This window comes from Rhineura floridana, chromosome 10 (genome assembly GCF_030035675.1).
Source record: "Rhineura floridana isolate rRhiFlo1 chromosome 10, rRhiFlo1.hap2, whole genome shotgun sequence".
Taxonomy (NCBI): Eukaryota; Metazoa; Chordata; class Lepidosauria; order Squamata; family Rhineuridae; genus Rhineura; species Rhineura floridana.
Window position 1 is genome coordinate 36,647,282 of NC_084489.1, and position 20,562 is coordinate 36,667,843.

The 20,562-nt window shown below is 43.4% G+C and overlaps 1 protein-coding gene across 2 annotated transcripts in view; it reads right to left on the reverse strand.

Moving 5' to 3' along the window:
- The window catches only part of CHN2 (chimerin 2), a 222,132-nt gene that overhangs the window by 99,727 nt on the left and 101,843 nt on the right, over positions 1-20,562 (reverse strand). The window contains exons 4-6 of one of the 2 annotated variants that reach the window (XM_061585589.1): positions 18,722-18,753; positions 16,760-16,873; positions 15,328-15,616 (exon numbers count right to left, since the gene is read on the reverse strand). The exons of the other annotated variant lie outside the window; for it this stretch is intronic. Coding sequence (XP_061441573.1) covers positions 15,328-15,616; positions 16,760-16,873; positions 18,722-18,753 — 435 coding nt within the window. The remainder of the gene's footprint in view (positions 1-15,327; positions 15,617-16,759; positions 16,874-18,721; positions 18,754-20,562) is intronic. 2 annotated transcript variants of the gene reach the window in all.

The following is a 20,562-nucleotide window of genomic DNA, read 5'->3' on the forward strand; positions in this document are numbered from 1 at the left end:
ACGGCCTCTTGATTCAGATGTTACAGAGAAATAGAGCTGGGTATCATCAGCGTACTGCTGACACCTCACCCCAAATCTCCTGATGACTGCTCCCAAGGACTTCATACAGACGTTAAACAGCATGGGGGACAAGATGGTACCCTGCAGCATCCCACAGCACAACTGCCAGGGGGCCAAAAGACAATCATCCAATGCTATTCTCTGAAAATGACCTTGGAGATAAGATTGGAACCACTCTAAAACAGTGCCTCCAATACCCATCTCATCAAGTCAGCCCAGAAGGATACCATGGTCAATGGTATCAAAAGCCGCTGAGAAATCTCCCTGTCCTTCTCCTGATAAAGGTCATCCATCAGGGCGACCAAGGCCGATTCAGTCCCATAACCAGGCCTGAACCCAGACTGGAATGGGTCAAGATAATCTGTTTAATCCAAGAGTACTTGCAATTGCTGCACCACAGCCCTCTCCACCTTCCCTAAGAAGGGGGTATTTGCGACCGGGTGGTAATGGGTCAGGGTTGGCTTTTTCAGGAGTGGTCGGATCACTGCCTCTTTCAGGGCGGCTAGAACCATTCTCTCCTGCAATGATGCATTGACCACACCCTGGATCCACTCTGTCAAACCCCCTCAGCAAGCTTTAATAAGCCAAGAACAGCAGGGGTCGAGAGGACACGTTGCTGGCTGCATCATTGCAAGCACCTTGTCTATGTCATCAGGCCACATCAACTGAAACCGTTCCCAAGAAGGTGCAGCAGATGTTGCACTTGACACCTCATTGGGGACTACAGTAGATGTGGATGAGGCATCAAGACTGCTACCCTCAAAGTGCCTTGCAAACAATTCACAGTGGGCCTCCGAAGGTTCTAGAACTCAATTTCCTGATGTCAACAGACCCCGGACAATATGGGAAAGCTCCACTGGACGGCTACTTGAGGATACGATGGAGGCAGAGAAGTAGGCCTTCTTCGCCGCCCTCACTGCCACACAGTAGGCATGGTTATGATGTTTTACTCGTGCCTGATCAGCTTCATAGCACGTGTTTTGCCACTTGTGCTCTAGCTGTCATCCAGCTTGTTTCATTGCCCTTAACTCACTGGTATAAAAAGCTGCAAACTGGGATCCGAAAGGCTGGAGAGTGCGCTCGGGAGCAACCATGTCAAGAGCACGACACGCCTCGCTGTTCCACGAGCTGGACAAGGGCTTGAACAGGGTCACCTGCTCTATCTACTGGGAAGTCCCCCAGGGCATTCAGGAATCCAGTGGATTCCATTAGTCTCCAGGGGTGGACCATCTTAATCTGTCCACCACCCCCGCAGGGAATGATCTCCGCCATAAGTCTAAACTTCACCAGGAAGTGGTCTGACCATGACAATAGGGTGACATCCATGCCCCCTATCTCCAGACCACCCCTTCCTCCATCTGGAGCAAAAACCAAGTCGAGGGTGTGCTCTGCCCTATGTGTTGGGCTGGTGACAACTTGAGACAGCCCCATGGTCATCATGGAGGCCATGAAGTTCCAAGCTGTGTAAGGCTTTATAGGTTAAAACCAGCACCTTGAATTGGGCTCGGAAATATACAGGCAGCCAATGCAAGCGGGCATAAGTGTGCTTAATGGGACAAAGCACTGAAGAAGTAAATGTTGTCCCATAAGAAGAGACATTTGGTCTTACCGTGAAATCGGTCTTCTCTGTGCATGTCAAAGATGATATCAGGTGGGTAACTAGCTCCACCTAGTGGTTGAAGGCAAAAGAGTACTGCTGACGTTTTACTGTAGGTCCGTTCCCAGTCTGCGCCTGCTCCGTCCGCAGTTTTTTAATAACAAGCCCACATGAAGAAAACAAAATAACAGCACAAAAAAGACAACAGTACTCATCCACTCTCTGCTCAAGGTCTAACAGCGCTTGGAAAGGCAGCCCAGCCGTCATAGGGAGCGGCCCTGATATCATCTTTGACATGCACAGAGAAGACCGATTTCACGGTAAGACCAAATGTCTCTTCTCCTGTGCATGGAAAGATGATATCAGGTGGGACATACCAAAGCTGACCCATGTAGGGTGGGAATAGTGTTGGGCTATGGTTACTAGTGATCTGAGAGGACATGCTGTAGTACCCTCCTTCCAAAGGCTGCCTCGGCTGAAGCATAGGAGTCTATTTTATAATGTTTAATGAAGGTATTGGGAGAGGCCCATGTGGCCGCCCTACATATCTCCCCCAGAGAGGCATTATGGGAAAAGGCCGCTGATGCCGCCGCCGCCCTGGCTGAATGAGCGCCTAACCCAGCGGGACGGGATAATCTTAGAGAGGCATATGCCAAGGATATGCATGCCTTGATCCACCTGGCTAGCGTAGATGTGGTGACTTTATTCCCCATGGATTTTGGGCGAAAGGAGACAAACAAATTATCTGTCTTCCGAAATGATTTAGTCTTGGAAATATAAACTTTAAGGGCTCTTCTCACATCAAGAGAGTGCCAGGCTTTTTCTAAAGGATGGACAGGATTTGGACAGAAGGACGGTAATACCAGCTCCTGCTGGCAATGGAAGGCAGACAACACTTTGGGACGAAAGGAAGGGACTACTCTGTCCTTATGGAATACACAAAAATTTTTATGGACAGACAGGGCATTCAATTCAGAGACTCTACGGGCCGAAGTAATGGCTACAAGAAACAAGACCTTAAAGGAAAGAAGATGGAGAGAAACTTGACTCAGGGGTTCGAACAGAGGTTTTTGAAGGGCCAACAAAACCTTATGCAGATCCCAAGTTGGGTAGCGATGCACCGTAGGAGGTGCTGTTATTGTTGCTCCCCTGAGGAAACGCTTGATGAAAGGGTGAGATCCGATTGGCTTATCCGGGGATCTGGAGAGGATTGCCGATAAGGCTGAAACTTGGCGCCTCAGGGTGTTTGGTCTGAGACCCAAAGATACGCCGTCTTGCAGGAAGGACAAGATATCGTTTACTCCCGCTTTTCGAGGAAGAATCCCTTGTTTCTGTGACCAGGATGAGAAGGCCTTCCAAGTGCTTTCATAAATTCTGAGTGTGGATGGGCGTCTAGAAGCCATCATGGTTTCTAATACCTGCGGAGAGATGCCTCTTTTCAAGAGTCTCTTCCATTCAAGTTCCATACATGAAGTGCCCACCACTCTGGGTCTGGGTGCTGGAGCTGTCCCTGACAGAGAAGGTCCGTTCGCGCTGGAATTTTCCATGGTGGTTCCACCGACAGGTCAAGAAGGTCTAGAAACCAAGGTCTCCTTGGCCACCATGGAGCCACCAATAGAAGTGTTGCCCTTTCGGAACGAAGTTTTTTGAGCACCCTGGAAATCACTGGAATTGGAGGGAATGCATATAGTCTGCCCGGAGGCCACTGGGAAGTCAAGGCATTTATCCCTTCCGCACCTGGTGTCTCGTATCGGGAGAAGAACCTCTGCACCTGCCGGTTGACCCTGGTGGCAAAGAGGTCTACTTGAATGTGACCAAAACGTTCCATTATTTGACGAAAGGACTGTGGGTGAAGTCTCCATTCTCCTTGAATCAGCTTCTCCCGACTGAGCCAGTCCGCTTGGCTGTTGTCCTTCCCCTTGAGGTATTCTGCCGCTATCGAGACGATATTGGTCTCTGCCCACTGGAAGAGGAGAAAGGCCTCCTTCTGAAGAATGAGGGAGCGTGTGCCTCCCTGACGGTTTAAATACGATTTGGCCGACACGTTGTCTGTTCTGACAAGCACCGCCCCTAACCGTCTGGTGTTTGCAAAGTGCCTGAGGGCCAGACGAACTGCCCGTAGTTCAAGTAGGTTGATCGGCAGTGCGGATTCCTGAGCCGACCACGTGCCTTGAATCATCTGCCCGTCACAGATGGCTCCCCATCCTGATAAGCTGGCATCGGATGTTATCAGGGTGTGGAGTGGATCCTGGAAAGGGACGCCTCGCGTCAGGTTGGGCTCTTGGGTCCACCAGAACAGCGACTGATGAGCCTGTGGTGACAGAGCGACCATGCGGTGGTGCCTGGATGCTATGTCGTTCTGGAATGGCAGCAGCGCCCACTGAAGAGTGCGGGAATGATGACGTGCCCATGGCATCGTTTGGAACGTGGATACCATCAAACCGAGAAGTGCTGCCAACTGCATCAGGTCTGTAGAGGGGGAGGATAGGACATCCACTTTGCAGATCTTGCTGATCCTGTCTGGAGATAGCGTAATGAGGCCGTTTTGAGAGTCTATAGTTGCTCCCAAATGTGTGATGCATCTGGACGGAAAGATGACTCTTGGCTTCGTTGATCAGGAAACCGTGATCCTTTAGACAGGTCAGGGTGACATGGAGGTCCTCCCATGCCTTGTGTAGCTATGGTGAGCGGATCAGAAAATCGTCCAGATAAGGAAAAATATGAATCCCCTGTGTCCTGAGGTGTGCCACCAGGGTAACCACTATCTTGGTGAATGTCCTGGGAGCAGACGACAGGCCAAAGGGCATAGCCCTGAATTGATAATGGTCTTGTCCCACCGCGAAGCGCAGATACCGTCTGTGAGGGGGAAAGATTGGTATGTGCAGGTAGGCTTCCTTCAGGTCGATGGATGAGAGGAAGTCCTCTAGCCTCAGCGCTTCTTTGATGGAAAGTAATGTGTCCATACGAAATTTGTGGTACTTTATGAAGCAATTTAGATTCTTGAGGTCTAATACTGGCCTGGATGAACCGTCTTTTTTGTCGATGGTGAAAAACAGAGAGTAGTTTCCCAGGAACCTCTCCCCTGGAGGTACTGCCTCGATAGCTGCCATGCGTAGGAGATGGGAAACTGACCTCAAAACTTTGCCCCTTTTGTGTGGATTTGCTGACAGAGGGGATGGAAGGAATCTTGCCGGGGGGTGGAGGAAAACTCCAGGCGAAGGCCGTATCGAAGAGTGCGGAGGACCCACCGATCGGAGGATAGGTCCTCCCATTGGTGAGCAAAGTGTTGGAGACGGCCTCCCACCGGCGCGGTGGAGGCGTCAGAACTGATTTCTGTTTCCACGTGCCTGGGATGTAAGGCCAGATCGACCTGGGAGGTGTTGCTGGGACTTAAGTTGGTTGCGCTGTCTGTTCCAGAAGGGACGGCTGGAGCGGGCGTCCTTCTGCCTTCCAAAGGGACGTGAACCCCGAAAGGGCTGCGACAAGTGATATGGATGGAATGAGCAGCGAAAGGTTCTTCCATCCTCCCTTTTTCTGGTGGATGGCATGGACTTTTTCTTTTCCTTGGTTTCTAATATGTTCGTGAGGGCAGTGTCCCCAAATAATTTGCCACCCACATATGGTTCCGAGGCAAGATTTGAACGAGCTGCAGGGTCTGCATCCCAATGTCGAAGCCAAAGGGTCCTTCGCGTGAAGATCCCTGCAGTGAGAGACCTAGCTGCAAACTGCATGGCATCCATTGACGCATCTGCCATGCAGGTAACTGCCCGAGAGACCTTCAGCAGAGATTTGCGTATCCGGGCTGCATCCTGCTGTGGGCCATCTAGCAGGTCTTCCAACCAGAGTAGGGAGGCTCAAGCAAACACAGAAGAGGCTGCTGCTGCCCTGATTGATAGCGCACTAGCTTCGTGCACTCTTCTAAGTCCCTGGTCCATCTTGCGCTCAGTGGTATCCTTAAGGTGAGCGTCTGAGTCTTTAGGATTCAATGATGGGTTCAATAGATTGATTATAGGCGCGTCTATGAGTGGGACTTTCAGCTGATCCATGATCGGTTGTTCCAGTGTATAATATTTGTTGGCTACAGAAACCGATTTTTTGAATTGCAAGGAAATGTCGAATTCTGATTTGAGCACCTTGGGGAGAAGAGAAGGAAGCTTCAATACTCTAGACCTAGGCTTTGGATCAGGACATACTGCTGAAACTCTCGAGGAGGGTGGAGTAGGAGGATCCTCTGTAGAGGTGAGGGTAAGAGCCTCCATCGCCTTGCATAGCAGAGGAAGGAAATGAGCCTCTTGAAATATTCTAGTAGATAAGATCTCCTCAGATTCTGATTCCCCACTCCATTCCTCTTCATCCAAGACAATCAAGTCATTTTCTGCATCTATAAGCTCCTGCGCTGGGAGCTGCAGGTGTCTGCCCGGCGATGCAGCATACGGGTCTGGGGATGTGTGGCCCGGGGAAGGGCGTGTGTTTGCCCTCGAGTGACCTGTAGGCAGGTGCCTTGAAGGTTGTGAGCCTGATGTAGTTTGAGAAGACAAATCTCTAGTCAGATCCATTAAAAGGGCATCCTTAAGCTGCTCTTTTAATTGTTGAATTGAATGTGCTGAAAGCTGTAGCTGAATAGGGCGAGCTTGAGTGTGAGATGGATAAAGCCTGTGCCCACCAGCATCATGAATTTGTTGGACAGGGATTGGCTCCTCCAAAAACCCTGTGAAGGCCTCGGGAGAGGAGGTGTCAGAAAAAATAGCATCCAAGGAAGGGTGAGACTGGCCACCTTCCTCATCAGATAGGGGTTCCAGGTCCCTCTGGTCCCTTGAATGGTGGGAGGAATATTGACCTTCTCTACAGGATCCCTTATGTGGAACAGGAATCCTGCCTTCTGCAGTCACCCTGCCTGCCACAACCTGAGCCTCAGCCACCTCGTGCCTGACGGTAGAGGGGCGGGCCACCGCTGTTTCGGAATGATCCCCCAAAGAATGAGCCTGCTCTGATCCCAGGATGGGAATGAGTTCTGGCACTGCGCCTGTTGCTGGCGTGCGGGGAAGCACTTTCGACCCCTTTGAGAGGTGCTTTGTTTTGTGTGTGGCTTTCCCCATAGCGGGCACACACTGCGAGACTTACAGGGTTAATGAAAATGAGAATGGAAGGCTCCCGCTGGTAGTAACTGACGACGCTGTCTAATAAGCGGCTGGGCAAAGCAGGAAGATTAGAAGCGGTTGCCGCCGACCTGCTATGGCATCAGCACGTCTGCCCCCCCCGCTATGGAGCAGGGAAAACGAAAGCCACTTGAAAAGGGAGCGCGAAAATCCTAGGCATGGGCCTGAGTTCCGAGCTCCGGTGCAAATCGCCTCTAAGGCTAATGCTGCCGACGCTATGAGTTGATGACTCGAAGGAACGGTAGCGAATTCAGTCGGGAAGGGAGCCTAAAGAGGCCAACGGCCCCAGGAGCCGTGGGGAGGGGCTGGATGCTCCTCGCCACCGAGAAAGATCAGGAGGAAAGACACAAGGAGCTTTTTTAAAAAAAAAAACTTTAAACTTTAAACAGTAGGGGAAGACAAAACATATACTGAGGGCAAGAAACAGCAATAACCAACAGGTAAGACTTGAAAGACAAACAATACAAGCCTGAACCCACGGAGACAGAGAGGAATCAACCAGATTCGGTGAAGGCAAAAGAGAAAACTGCGGACGGAGCAGGCGCAGACTGGGAACAAACCTACAGTAAAACGTCAGCAGTACTCTTTTGCCTTCAACCACTAGGTGGAGCTAGTTACCCACCTGATATCATCTTTCCATGCACAGGAGAAAATTCCAAAATCCACATTAGGGCCATAATTTATCAGGACAACCAAATATCACAAAATAGCATTCAAGCTTTCTCATTCTCCAGAACTCTTCATCAGCTCAGATGGTAAACAAAACAAGGGGGGGTGGAGGGGGCTAAGCAAAAAAAGGTTGCTTAGAAGAAAATGCTTTCAATACATCAAAGTGAAAAGGAAAAAAGACTTATTTTTCCTACAGAGGTCAAATTCTGCTTGTGTAATTTGGTATATACTCAATTACTTCAAGAAAGCTACATCAATTTACACACAGAGAATTACTGGCTCTACATCTGAAATGAAAAGTGAGCAACTTGGACAGGGCTTTAGGCAAAAGCTTATTGCATTGTCATATTCTCTGTCTCCGAAGCCGCTGTGAGCTAATCAAATATGGATTTGTGCCTGCAGAACAGCATTTTATTTCCAATGATTGCACAAAGGAAGAAATCTGAGCTGGAAATGGATGTGCCACTGCATTGTCTTTACTGTAATAGGAAATGATTTACAAAGTTTTCAGTAGCTGTTCCATATGCAATTTTAACAGCTCGACTTTAAACTACATCTTAATACATGTACTACTGATGTATAGTTTAGCCATGACTGTGTAGCATGTTCAACATCCAGGAATCTTTTTAATAATTGTGGATGGATCAAAGGTTGTGATCAATATTTGGATGTGCCACAGAGCATAGGAGGATAGAATGACATTTGGAAATGAATTAATATTGGTCAGTTGTTTATCAAAACTTTATTTATTTTTTTAAAAAATATGTATAACCAGCCACTCATATAAAATACCAAAGCAGTATACAACATTGTGGAAATGGACTGCCTTCAAGTCGATCACGACTTATGGCGACCCTATGAATAGGGATTTCATGGTAAGTGGTATTCAGAGGGGGTTTACCACTGCCTCCCTCTGAGGCTAGTCCTCCCCAGCTGGATAGGACCTGCTCAGCTTGCTACAGCTGCACAAGCCTGCCCCTTCCTTGTCTGCAACTGCCAGCTGGGGGGCAACTGGGCTCCTTGGAACTATGCAGCTTGCCCACGGTTGCACAGGTGGCAGGGCACGTAACCCCTGAGCCGCTCATTGTGAGGGTGATCTTTAGCTGGCCCTTGACACCCAGGAGACATGAGCGGGGATTTGAACTCACAGACTCTGGGCTCCCAGCCAGGCTCTCCTTCCCACTGTGCTATACCAGTTGTGTACAACACTGTACACAGATATAATAAAATATAAAATATATAATAAAATATCATAAAAATAAATATAAAAATTACTTAAATGCATATACTCATACAAATGACAGAGGTGTTGTTGTACTAGTAAAATTATTCGAGCACTCTCAATTTGGGATAACATTTCACAATTGGTTTTTGTTTGTTTGGTAAAGTGAATACAGTTTCCATTTAAATACAGAACAGCAAGGCCTTACAGGAGCGTAGTAGGATTTTCAACAGCATGCACCGACACATCCTTGAGTCTCAAGGAAGGCATTGCTGATTCACCAGGTGTCTATGAATTGCACCAGGCTTACTGTGTTGATGCATTATGCCAGTTTTTGCAACTATAGACTGGTGAGTATTCACTTTCCTGGAATTTTCGGCTAACTTCCAAGTATAAATGACACACTGATTTAGCCAAAAGAAACAGACAAGCTTTTTTTGGCTATGTGTGGTATGCTAACAACAGCAACCTGTTTTATTGCAGGAAATATAAGAGTAGGGATAATATAAAAGCAATACAGAGAATTTTTCAGCTACAGTGCAAGCCTAAGTTCAGAACAGAAATAAAAGGAATGTGGATGAAAAAACTGAACACTGGTACAGCTCCTCCCCCATTTTTAAAGTGGCTATCCACCTGAGAATATTTTTAAAGCACTGCATGAACTGTCATGCATTTATATATTCAATTATTGCCTTATTAATTTTTTTAAAAGGAAAGATTTAAAAGTATCTATCCTGGATAATAAAAGTATGCTTGGACTGAATGCACTGAAGTCATGTAAGGAAGAGCCTACTGCTCTAATGCTGCCCTGGGCTCCTGCTAGGAGAATATAAATCAAATAATAAATGAATAAATAAAATAGAGTATGCTTTGTGTGTCTTCATCCTCTAATCAAATGACACAGTGGTATCACCAAGCTCTAGCAGTAATGTCATACAGACAAACACAAAATAAATGAATGTTAACAGAGGAGCAATCAGCTAATGATAGCAACAGGGCACAAAGGTAAAAATATCTGAACACCTAGTGAAAGAAGAATGTTGTAACCATCAGCAGCCCTTCCCCCACCCCTCAAGCAATTTTATTTGTCCCAACAAGGCAGCAACCATTTTTGTGGAGGTGGCAAAAATAAAATAAAATAGACAGGCCTCTAGGGTTTAAACCCCTCTGCACAGCAAGCACCCTGATGGGGATGCAAATCTCTGCTCATCAAAGTGATCATTTAAAGAGTGGGGAGGGTGCAATAAACCCCCTCCTAAGCTGATTTGCACAGATCAGCTGAATGGGGAGGTGTCTGTATGAGGTGGGGGGTCTGTACTGTGTTCTGGTGTGTCCAGTGTGTGTCCTGTCCATGCGCATATATCCTTCCTGTGTGTGTCCTGTGTGTGTGTACACAAGAGTGTGGAGGACACACCCACAATTTTCATGCAGCCCCCAGAGGGTTGGCCAAGAAGGAATGTGGCCCTTGGGCCAAAAACCAGCAAGCCATTCATGCCTAAAGGCTAAAAGAGATATAGAAAAACATGTGTAACACATCTGATACCGCAAATTCCAAATTCAGCATTCCCAAGTACTCAATACTGAGGTATTTTCAGGGACTATAGCCAACTGATTTTAATTCCCTATACTATGTATGTTTACTAGGAAGTACGTGTTCCAATGTGTTCAATTGGGTTTACACCCAAGGAAGAATCTAGGATTGCAGCAACAATCCCTTAATGACTTGAATTAAAGCTGGCATTATTCCCTCAATTTTCTTTGGACAATAGGGTCTCTAGTCAAAATTTGTTGTAAGGCTACAAGAATGAAATGGTTTTTTTTTTTAGTTTCAAGTACAACAGTGGATAAATATTGTTTCCTTTATGACAAAGATTTCTGAATTGTATAATTAATTATCAGGATGAAAAATACCCAAAGAAAAGCAACTAATTTGGCATTTGCATTACATTATTCTTATTGGGTCTGGCACAGTTCCACTAATTACAACTTCCAAGAAACTGTATTATGAAAGTAGACAGATTCCTCAGGTAGTTTCAAGTTGAGCATTCTCTTCCTAGATAGTGCCACCGTGACAACCTTCCACTGACCTGCCCATAGGGGAAAGATCTCTGAAACGACTGAGCCATCCAGTAGAATAGTGGCAAATTCAGAAGTGCAGGGTCCCTTCATGTTAGTCACAGCCACACACACCCTTATTTTGCTCCTAGGTTGAGAACGAGGTCCTTGTTAATGCCTTCTCCCACAACAACAGATATCCCTAGGAGCCAACAACCATGAAAGGGGAGAGTCTTAGCTGCTGAAAAGAGTCTTCTCAATGGCTGACTCACCTCCTTTCATTCTGATTAGCTCCAATCAGCAGGAAAGGACAAGGAAGCATGTCAGAAGACTCTTCTCAGTGGCTAACATACTCCACTTTTATGCTGATTATCTCATAGGATGCTGGCAACATAGGGACCCTGTTGGGACCCTGCTCCCAAAAACGTAAAGGGTCTAAGACCCCCAGAGACCCTGAACAACTACACCCCTGGAGCCACCCAATAATTCCTGTTGTCATGCGCTCGTGCAAGAAACAGTAACCACATCCCACAAATGGGTTAATAAATCTATCAGGGACGTTAATCCCTCTGTAGTAGTTTTATGGTTTCTGAAACACTTTCAATATAAGGCACAGCTTCATTTTTTTTTAAAAAAAACCTTAACCTATCATATCACTATGGAGGCTTAAATTGTACTTTACCATATTTGAAAGCCCTTTTTGCAGTGCAATATTTAAGCTTTCATTCCTTTCAGTACATTTTAAAAGTCTTTTTATTTAGAAATTCCAAATTTTCTGGGTAGATGACTGAAATATACGAATGAACTATATTTTACCTACTCCAAAATAGCAATAAAATCTATTTAGGAAACATCCAGATTTAATTAGGCAAAATTCAATCAATTTTACTAAGTATATACAATAACAACAATGCCCATCTGCCTCATTCTGGCTTCCTAAAAGAGTTGAATCCAAAATTTAAGTCATACTGATTTTAACTGGTGAATTAAGTGCATACCTAGCATTCTCCTATTGATGTATCATAGATCTGGTGATGATTTCAAGGAGTAGAGAGAGGTAGCAGTTGCTCTGCCAAAATATTTTACACCACCCTCTTTCAGTCTCTTTCACAACATGTTAAGATTCTACATAGCATGGATTAAACTCTTGCTCCAATACTAATCTTTGCTCCCATCTTTGAAACCCATCACTCCCCCAAATTAGATTTTCTGGAGTGGTTAGAAGTGAGTAGCTTTGGTTGTGTTGTGCCCTCTATTTGTAATTTCCCAAGAGGTAGCAATTTGGTCTAGAAGCAAAACAAAAAGTATACTTTGAATTTAAAATGTCATGTAACCTACTCCAATGAGAAAAAATATGTTACAACTATCAGCAATCCATTAATTTTCTCCAGCATTTCCCCCTAGAACATTTTAGAGCCACAATCACAAGCATAAAATGACCTTTAGCTGATCCCCCCCTTTAATATATGTGGCATAAATAATCAATATTAATAAATATTATGGTGCAGAAATGCCTTTTATATATTGTCCTGTTTTTCAGCAAATCACAGCTTAGAGACTCGGTAACACAGCCACAAACATTGTTAAAAACACAAGGAAACCCTACCACCAAATCTTTCTTCCCTAGTTCCACTCATCAATTCATTCAATCTAAGTCCATAAGCAGAACGCAGTGTGTTAAATTAAAGACTGGGTTGTGAATTAGACTAGTTCTCCTTGACCAAAATCTGGAGGGATATTGATAGCAGGAAATTTCATCTTAGTTAGGAGTAAATGTTTCCTCTGCATAGAAACTTTTCCCTTAAATTTCAAACTAACGCCTCTAGGCTAATGGTTCTCACATTCCTCCCCCACCCTATGGGCCACTTGCTAAGGGGATTGGCAGACCATTTAATGATTTTTCTGCCTGTTGTAGCAACTGTAACTGTATTTTTAACTGTATTTTTGCAGAAATGTCATGAACCATGAGCTGAATGAAGCTCACAGACTACAGTTGGGGAACCCCTAGCTCTAGGCCACTGATCAGTGAACCACATATTAGTTGATATATACAGCATGGTCCCCTCATTCACATACAGATTATGCCCATCAGCAGCCAGTGAGGCTGCACTGCTGACCTGGCTTCCCAATGCTGTGCATCACTGCCAGTAACCAAGAGGGGGAGGGTCAAGGTAGCGGGGCACTCGCTGTAGTGCAAGGGCACCCACTGTTGCACCTTTGCTAATAACACACCAAGCTCCGTGCTACCTTGCCCCTTCCCTCTCCCTCTTGGCAACTGGCAGCAACATTTCATGTAGGGAAGCCAGGTCAGCAATGCAGCCCCATCCGTGCCATCCTGCCATTGGCTGCTGATTATGCCAGCTCCATGTTACAGCTGGTTCTGTACCATCCAATATAGCTAGAAAGTCATGCCCCTTCTTGTGATCTATAACTGTTGCTCTCTTTTCAGTAGTTGGACCCAATAAGATCAGGGTCAGCCCTACTGTTAGGCAGAGTGAGGCAGCTGCCTCAGGTGGTAAATGCTAGGGGGTGATAGATAATAGTAGCAATGTGTTGGAGGACACACCTGTATGTACCACACACAGCCTGTGCTGCGCCCCTAAGCTAACCTGCTGCCAACCAGGGTGGCAGAGGGGGCTGTCCAGTTGCCATTGTTTAAGTAATATTCAACTGCCAATCCAGCTGAATTCTATATGTGGAATGGCGGGGTAGAGGAAATGGACAGTTTTGTCCTTTGCCTCATGCATCAAAATGTCAGCCCTCAATGCAGTATTTTAGCATGGCCCTTCTACCCCTTACTTTATTTAGCCTATGAATGGAAGCAGGCTTCATATACTGAAAGCCTTGTTGGATGTGCTCTATCTATTTAAAAAAAGGGATCTGTGTGCAGCAAGCCCTCATGCCATACAGAAGGTGAGGAGGGATCTGACCCTAGTTTTTTTCTGACCCTGAAATGATAAGTGAGACAATGTATTCAGCTGGTGAGGTGAACATGCAAATATTGTTGCATGAAGCAACACATGAATAGCCTAATAGTATGCACATGGATCCATGGGTCGGGCTTAAAACTACAGTGAAGTGATTATCAAAGGTGTGACAGTTTGGTTTTTCCCCTAGATACTTTCTTTTTTAGACAGTCAAGACTTAAAGTTGTGAATTGCTGAAAATAAATCCAAATAAATGGATCATTACAGTCTTGTAAGATGCTTCGCTATCCTATCCTATCTAATTAATTAAGTTTAATTTGTATTGCTAATTCTACAAGGCTGAAATGTCAGTCATACTAAATATTATTAAATAAAGCTTCTACATAAACTTCGCTCCTCTTATGTCTTCCTTGCTTATTTGTGTTAGAAACCAAACAACTTAAGACAATGTTTGCTATCTTGAACAGAGAGCGTCTTTAGAAATGTCCTTATGGTGTTGAAACAGTATCACATAGAAAAACTACAAATCACATCTTCCAGCAGTCAGGCACTGCTTTTAAAAGGCGGGTCACCAACATAATCTTGATTGTGATGCAAACACATTATGTGAATTGTGCAATAAATAACCTTAAAAGCACTTACACCAGAATGAGGTTTTGTCTGAAATATTTTTCAATCTGTGAGACCAGAAAATACTCATATAACATCTTATAAGGTCATTCAACAATTTACTTCTGGTGTAATTTGCCTTAAGTTTCCAGCTGATTTTAGCTGCATTTCTCAATTAATTGCATTCTGTCAACTAGTTTACTCCATTTATGCACCTGTCACAACAACAATAACTTTGAAAAGCAAGAATGGAAAGAAAGAAAAACCAAGTCCTCAGATTCAGGCCCATTCACCAAAGGCAAATTAGTAAAGTGGAGATCTAAATGTTGTGTTAAAGGCTAACAAACTTGAGATCTGGTGAACAGGCAATCAGCACATCTGGCTTAAGGGAATCAAGACTGAGGCTATATTCTCTTATAGGTAAATACTGCAAATAAGGTCCCATGTTAGGTACCATAGCTCAGTGTTAAAGCTTATGCTTTGCATGCAAAAGGTTACATCACCAGCATCTCCAGGTAGGGCTGGGGATAAAACTCTCTGAAACCTTGGAGAGCTGCTTCATATTAGTGTAGCCAATACTGTACTAGACAGACCAATGGTTTGACTCTCTATAGGACAGCTTACTATGTTTTCATTCTGATTTAAATATTTGTATCCACCCAGGTGCTGTTTTGCTACCTCATTCATTTCTACTGGGAGATCCTAGCTGGACACAGATTTCTTTATAAGTGCAGATAGGCTCTCTCAAATTAACTTAATAGAAAGCTCTAGTAGGCTGGGCATGCAATCATCTGGACTTTACTCCCAGTGATGGAAGAGAATAACACCATAAATGCCATTCTACTGGTACTCATTACTGGCTGAGCTTTCTGCCAGCATTTCAAATGCTAACATAAAAATAAATTAACTGAATGCATTTTAATGACCATCCTCTCCACCCCACCCCCCAGTATTTTAAAATCTGAGATTTGTAATTAAAAAGAAAAAAATATCAACACATGGATTTATTTCCTCATAAATTAATCTCCTTACCTTTTCAACTGGTGCATTTTCTTCACATGTTGTTACACTAGCTTTTCTTGATTCAGCTTTTGATCTACTCAGTCTCCGGGATACTTTTTGTCTAAGCAAAGTGGCATATCCAATGTGTTCATAGATAGGATTTGTCGTCATTTTTGAAATATATTCAGAAGCCTTGGTTTCTATATACAGTGTTATCAAGCCATCTGTTACCAAATCATGGATTGATTCGAACCTCTTTTCCCCTACAAAGTGCTTCCCATCATAAAAAAGCCTGTAGTTTAAGGTCTGATTGCCAAATCTGCATTAAAACAAAATGAAGTTGTTGCATTAGTGTTTGAGCACTGAAATATTGATTTTTTCAGAATATGCACCTTATAAAAAGACCACCTTCCTTATTAGCTGTAAAGGCAGAGCGGGAAGGATTAAAGAATCTGACAACTGATGTATTTAGTCAAAGCAGGTTTGTGATGGGGCTGTATGAACATGTTTTTTAAGTAGATATGATGGACCAATGCAGAAGTAACATTCTCAACTGCTTAATCATGATGAAGTGCTTGCAAGAGAACTTTGAAATAATTCAATCCCAACTTCCTTTTTAGTTCCCCTATTCTTCCCTTGCCTGTCTTAAATATACTTAATCCTCACATCATAGCTTCAATAGGCTTAGCAGCATGCCCTCTTATCCCGGAATTGAACCTAGCTTCAAACATTTAACATTGGTTCACATCAGAGTCAATTTGATGCTGAACTATATTTGAAGTTACTGGAGGAATATTTGTTCTTCATAGGGGAGGAAATGATGGAAAATATCATGTGTTCTATGTCATGCACCTCACTTTATTGCTTCTATATGATTTTGAATTTAGCAAGTGAAGTTTTTAAGACCTTCTTATCTGCAAATACAGTGACCATGCCATTATAAGGCAGTTCAGGCATCCTCTTCATTTACACCAGAGATGACTAACCTGTTTCCCTCCAGATTTGTTTAACTACAAGCTCCCATAATCTCAGGCCACTAGCCATGCTAGCTATGACTGGTATGAGTTGGAATCAACAGGTTATCCTAGAGAGTCACATTTTCTACATTTTGTGTACCTAAGATACTCTTAATTCGTGGTTAAATATAGTGCTTTATGTATAATTGGTGATGGTGTTGATATAATGTAAATAATTTGAGGGCGAGGTACTCTGGAGTTGTTTTTGTTATGTAGATGCAACACAAAAGGTGCAAAAACCAATCACTAAGTCTGCAAAACTTAATGTTTTTAAAATGCTTTGATTCTAATATCTGACTACATTGTACCATTTTTACTGACTACATTGTACCATTTTTTAAAAAGGTATACTAGTTTGCATTCAGTTATTATAACTGTGATGCCTTCAGGTTCCTAATGATAAACCAGCAGTTCTTAAATTAACAAACAGAAGTAGCAAAGCTCACCTGAGAGCTAGAGTATAGCATCCAGGTTGCCTCTGGCTCTCTCTGAGAATATATGCTCCTTCTACACCTCCAAGTAATTCATCTGCTTGCTCACGAGAAATGATCCCATGAAACCTGACAGAAGAGAAAGCCAGCAGTTTAGAGAATAATTCTACATGGGGAAAGGGCCACAGGAAGACTCAAAGAAGAAGGGCAAACATAAATCACTGCAACACACACATGATAGGTGTGTGTGTGTGTATACATACACACACACACACTGATTCGTGCCTATGGGATTTTTTTTTTGGAGGAACTAAGGACACTGTGAAGAGGGAATACTATGTTCATGATTAAAATTACCCCAACATGCACACTTTATATTAATTTGCTCAGACTTTTGGTGAATTCTAATTGTCTGTGTTGATGATATACGCTAATGATTTATTTGCATTGCATTTTAATTATTGCTTTGGGATTTTATTGCAGCTGTTCTACTGCTGTTCAAAGTCTCCTTAAAAGGCCATTGTTGAAGAAAGGCATGACATAATTTAAATAAATAAATATTGAAACTAAGGGCTAAGCAGGAGCTAGTCTTGGTAAACTGCAACATTTTTATATGATGGTCTAATTCATTCAAATGATGCATTTTGTTCTATGGAGCTGACTGCCTCTGAGATACATTCTTCATGGGAAAACCTGAGTTACAGACGGAGCCACTACAGAACAGTAAACAGAAGGATAAACTTCTGTTCTGAGAACTCTTGAGCAAGACCTAGTGGAAGACTTCTCACAGTGCAGTGTCACAGTGCAGCATCACAGTGCATCAGTGGCTGTGTTACAGCAGGGTAGCTAATAAGGTGCCCTCCAGATGTTGTTGGCAATATGATTTGTAGAATGAAAAAAAATACTCATAAGCATGTATAGTAAATGCACATTTTAAAAAGCCCTAAACATCATCTTCTCTCTGCAATAACTCACAGGATATAGTGTGTTCAAATGCTGAGTGTAGTGATTTGGGGGGACAAACAACACCAGATTCAGGGATGCACTTATAAAAGGAGCTGTATATTAGTTTTTTTAAAAAATAAATAAGTGGATTTACTGGAACAATCTTAACCCCCAATCTGCATCCCTAGACAATTAGCTAGAGGTGTCCTTCTGCCTGGCTCTGCCGACGGGGGGGGGGGGGCTCCATTGCTGCAGAAGCCCTCTGCCACACCCACCAAAGATGCAAGCTTTTTTGGAGGTATAGCTAGTGATATCCCCAGTTAGCACAAGGTCTCAGATGGATCATTTCAGAGGCAAAGCAGGGATGGCCAAGAATTTTAAGCTGGCCCATTGACAACTGAGGGGCCCAGCTGCATAGTATCATGGAAGGCTATCAGTGGCTACTAGCCGTAATGGCTATGTTCTACCTCTAGCGTTAGAGGCGGTATGCCTCTGGATCCCAGCTGCTGGGAATCACAAACGGAAGGAGTGTTGTTGCATTCAGGTCTTGCATATGGGCTTCCTATAGGCATTTGGCTGGCCAGCGTGAGAACAGGATGCTGGACTAGATGGGCTTTTGGCTTGACTTGATCAAGGAGGGCTTTTTGTATGTTCTTATAAACAACCAACTAAATAAAAAACATCCCCACACCTTCTGTCCTGACCAAAAAGAGCCAGCAGAACTTTGCATTCAGCACTGATTCCACTATTCCAATCATCCCTTGAGCTGGGTTAGGATTGCTGAACATCTTTAATTGCAAAATAATACAGAAATATATATAGACCCTGAGTACCATTTGAAAAGAAAATTCAGGTACATGAAAACTGTGATTTGGAGCATTCAAGAGAAAATTATGTGAATAAAATTGGGAAATAACTTTGAGTTAAATGATCTCTTCATTAACCATTCTGTAACAGTAATCTTAAATTGTGCAGTGGCATTCATCAAATTACTGCTTTAAAAATAATTTTCACAAATAATTTAATACATACTCTCTTCCATAGTATTTTGGTCTGTTCTCCACCTAAACGCAAATTTTAAAAAAGATTAACAACATAGTTAGATGTATATTAAAAGAAACAATAAAATTTAAGCTGTTCAAACAGTAACATATTCAGTATTTGATCAATTCCAACCCCCTGTGTATGCTCTGAAGCAAAAGAATGCAGATACATGGTTGCCCTCCATAAAAATAAATGGGGAAACCACTATAGGTGGGAGAACTCTGTGCATGTATTGGAGTTCCTCTGCCTCTAGCAAACGTCTGGATCGGGACAACTTATTACAACAATGCTAAAAAACAGGGAGAGTCAACATAGTGTCCTTCAGGTGTTGGGCTATAGCTCCCATCAGTCCAGGACTACAACTCCCATCAGCTCAAGTCACCACAGCCATTGGTCAGGAATGATGGGAGTTGTAGTGCAGCGGCAACTGGAGGGACACCACTGCTTTACAACAAAATTATGTAAGTGATGAATGTTGAACACTCAAAAGCACTATATTATTTAATTGTTGTTCTTTTACACAAGGAGATGCTCACTCACAGGTGCAACAAAGAAAATACTAACACCCAATCTAGCATGGGTGATACATGTCTTTGCACCATGCAAAAGCCTAGATATCATAATCCAGTCCCTGTTACTCTGAGGCTGGATTTATAACTACACACACAGTGACCAACAGATGGTTGGCATCAATCACATATTTAGGTATGGGGGACTGAATCCAGGCCCACTTCACTCCCCCTTTGCTCATTATGGAAAGGAACAAAACAGAGTTTCTATTTATTCAGAGCCAACTCAATCCATCCTTAAGAGATATTAGTGCTGTTAAAATAGATAATGACAGCTATCTTTTGTGCAGCTGTGTGTATAGCGCGATAGACACAGAGCGGAAGTCAGAAAGACTGCTCCTTTATGGACCAGCTCCATTAGAGTGAAATGCTAGTTATGTATTAGCCAATATGGTGCCCTCCAGAGGTGGACTCCCAGCTCCTCACATCCCTGACCATTGGCCACGCTGGTTGGGAGTGATGGGATTTGCAGTCCAACAACATCTGGAGGACACCATGTTGGCTACCTGTTGGATGGCTCAGCCCTTCAGTTAAGCTAAATTTGTTGGATTGTAGCTAATTCAGTCCTTGAAACAGACCTTCAGTAATTCATTTGCTTGTTTAAATTGCCTTTTAATTAATTCAAGTCACTGACTTGCTACACATTTCTGGTTTTGTTTAATGAAGCCTACTTTATGCATTCCAAAATGGCATATTTCCAGCTTTTGCTTTCGCAAACCATTCTGAACAAAGAAGTTCAATTTTACTGTATATGAACAACTTAACTCCACCAGTATGCATGAAATATAGATAATGAACTAATCAAAATGTAACGTCTAAGGGATGAAAAAAGCTCAAAAGATTGTTTGAAACAAAAGAACTGACCTGTATACTAGCTTTTCAAAAGAGAAAATGTAATAGGCTGGCATCTTAATCATGCATACATCTATTTATAATGAAATAACATATATTTCAACATAACTAGCTTCTGCCTAAGTGTACTTCAGGTTACAACCTAAAGGAACAAATACTTTCTATTTATTTCATTGAAATGAGTAGTGCTTGTACAGCAATAAGCCTGGAGGATGGCACCCTTTATCTAAGAGAGGACAAAGAATTAATTTTGAATGCTACACATAACACTGAAAATTTCATTTGGCATTATAAGCAAACAAATGCTAGGCCAGCAGGGGGCAGTTCCTTACAAAGTCTGATGCACTATGTTTTTGCTGAATGTCAAGTCTAATATTTGGAGAATAGTGTTTGAATATTAACAGTTCT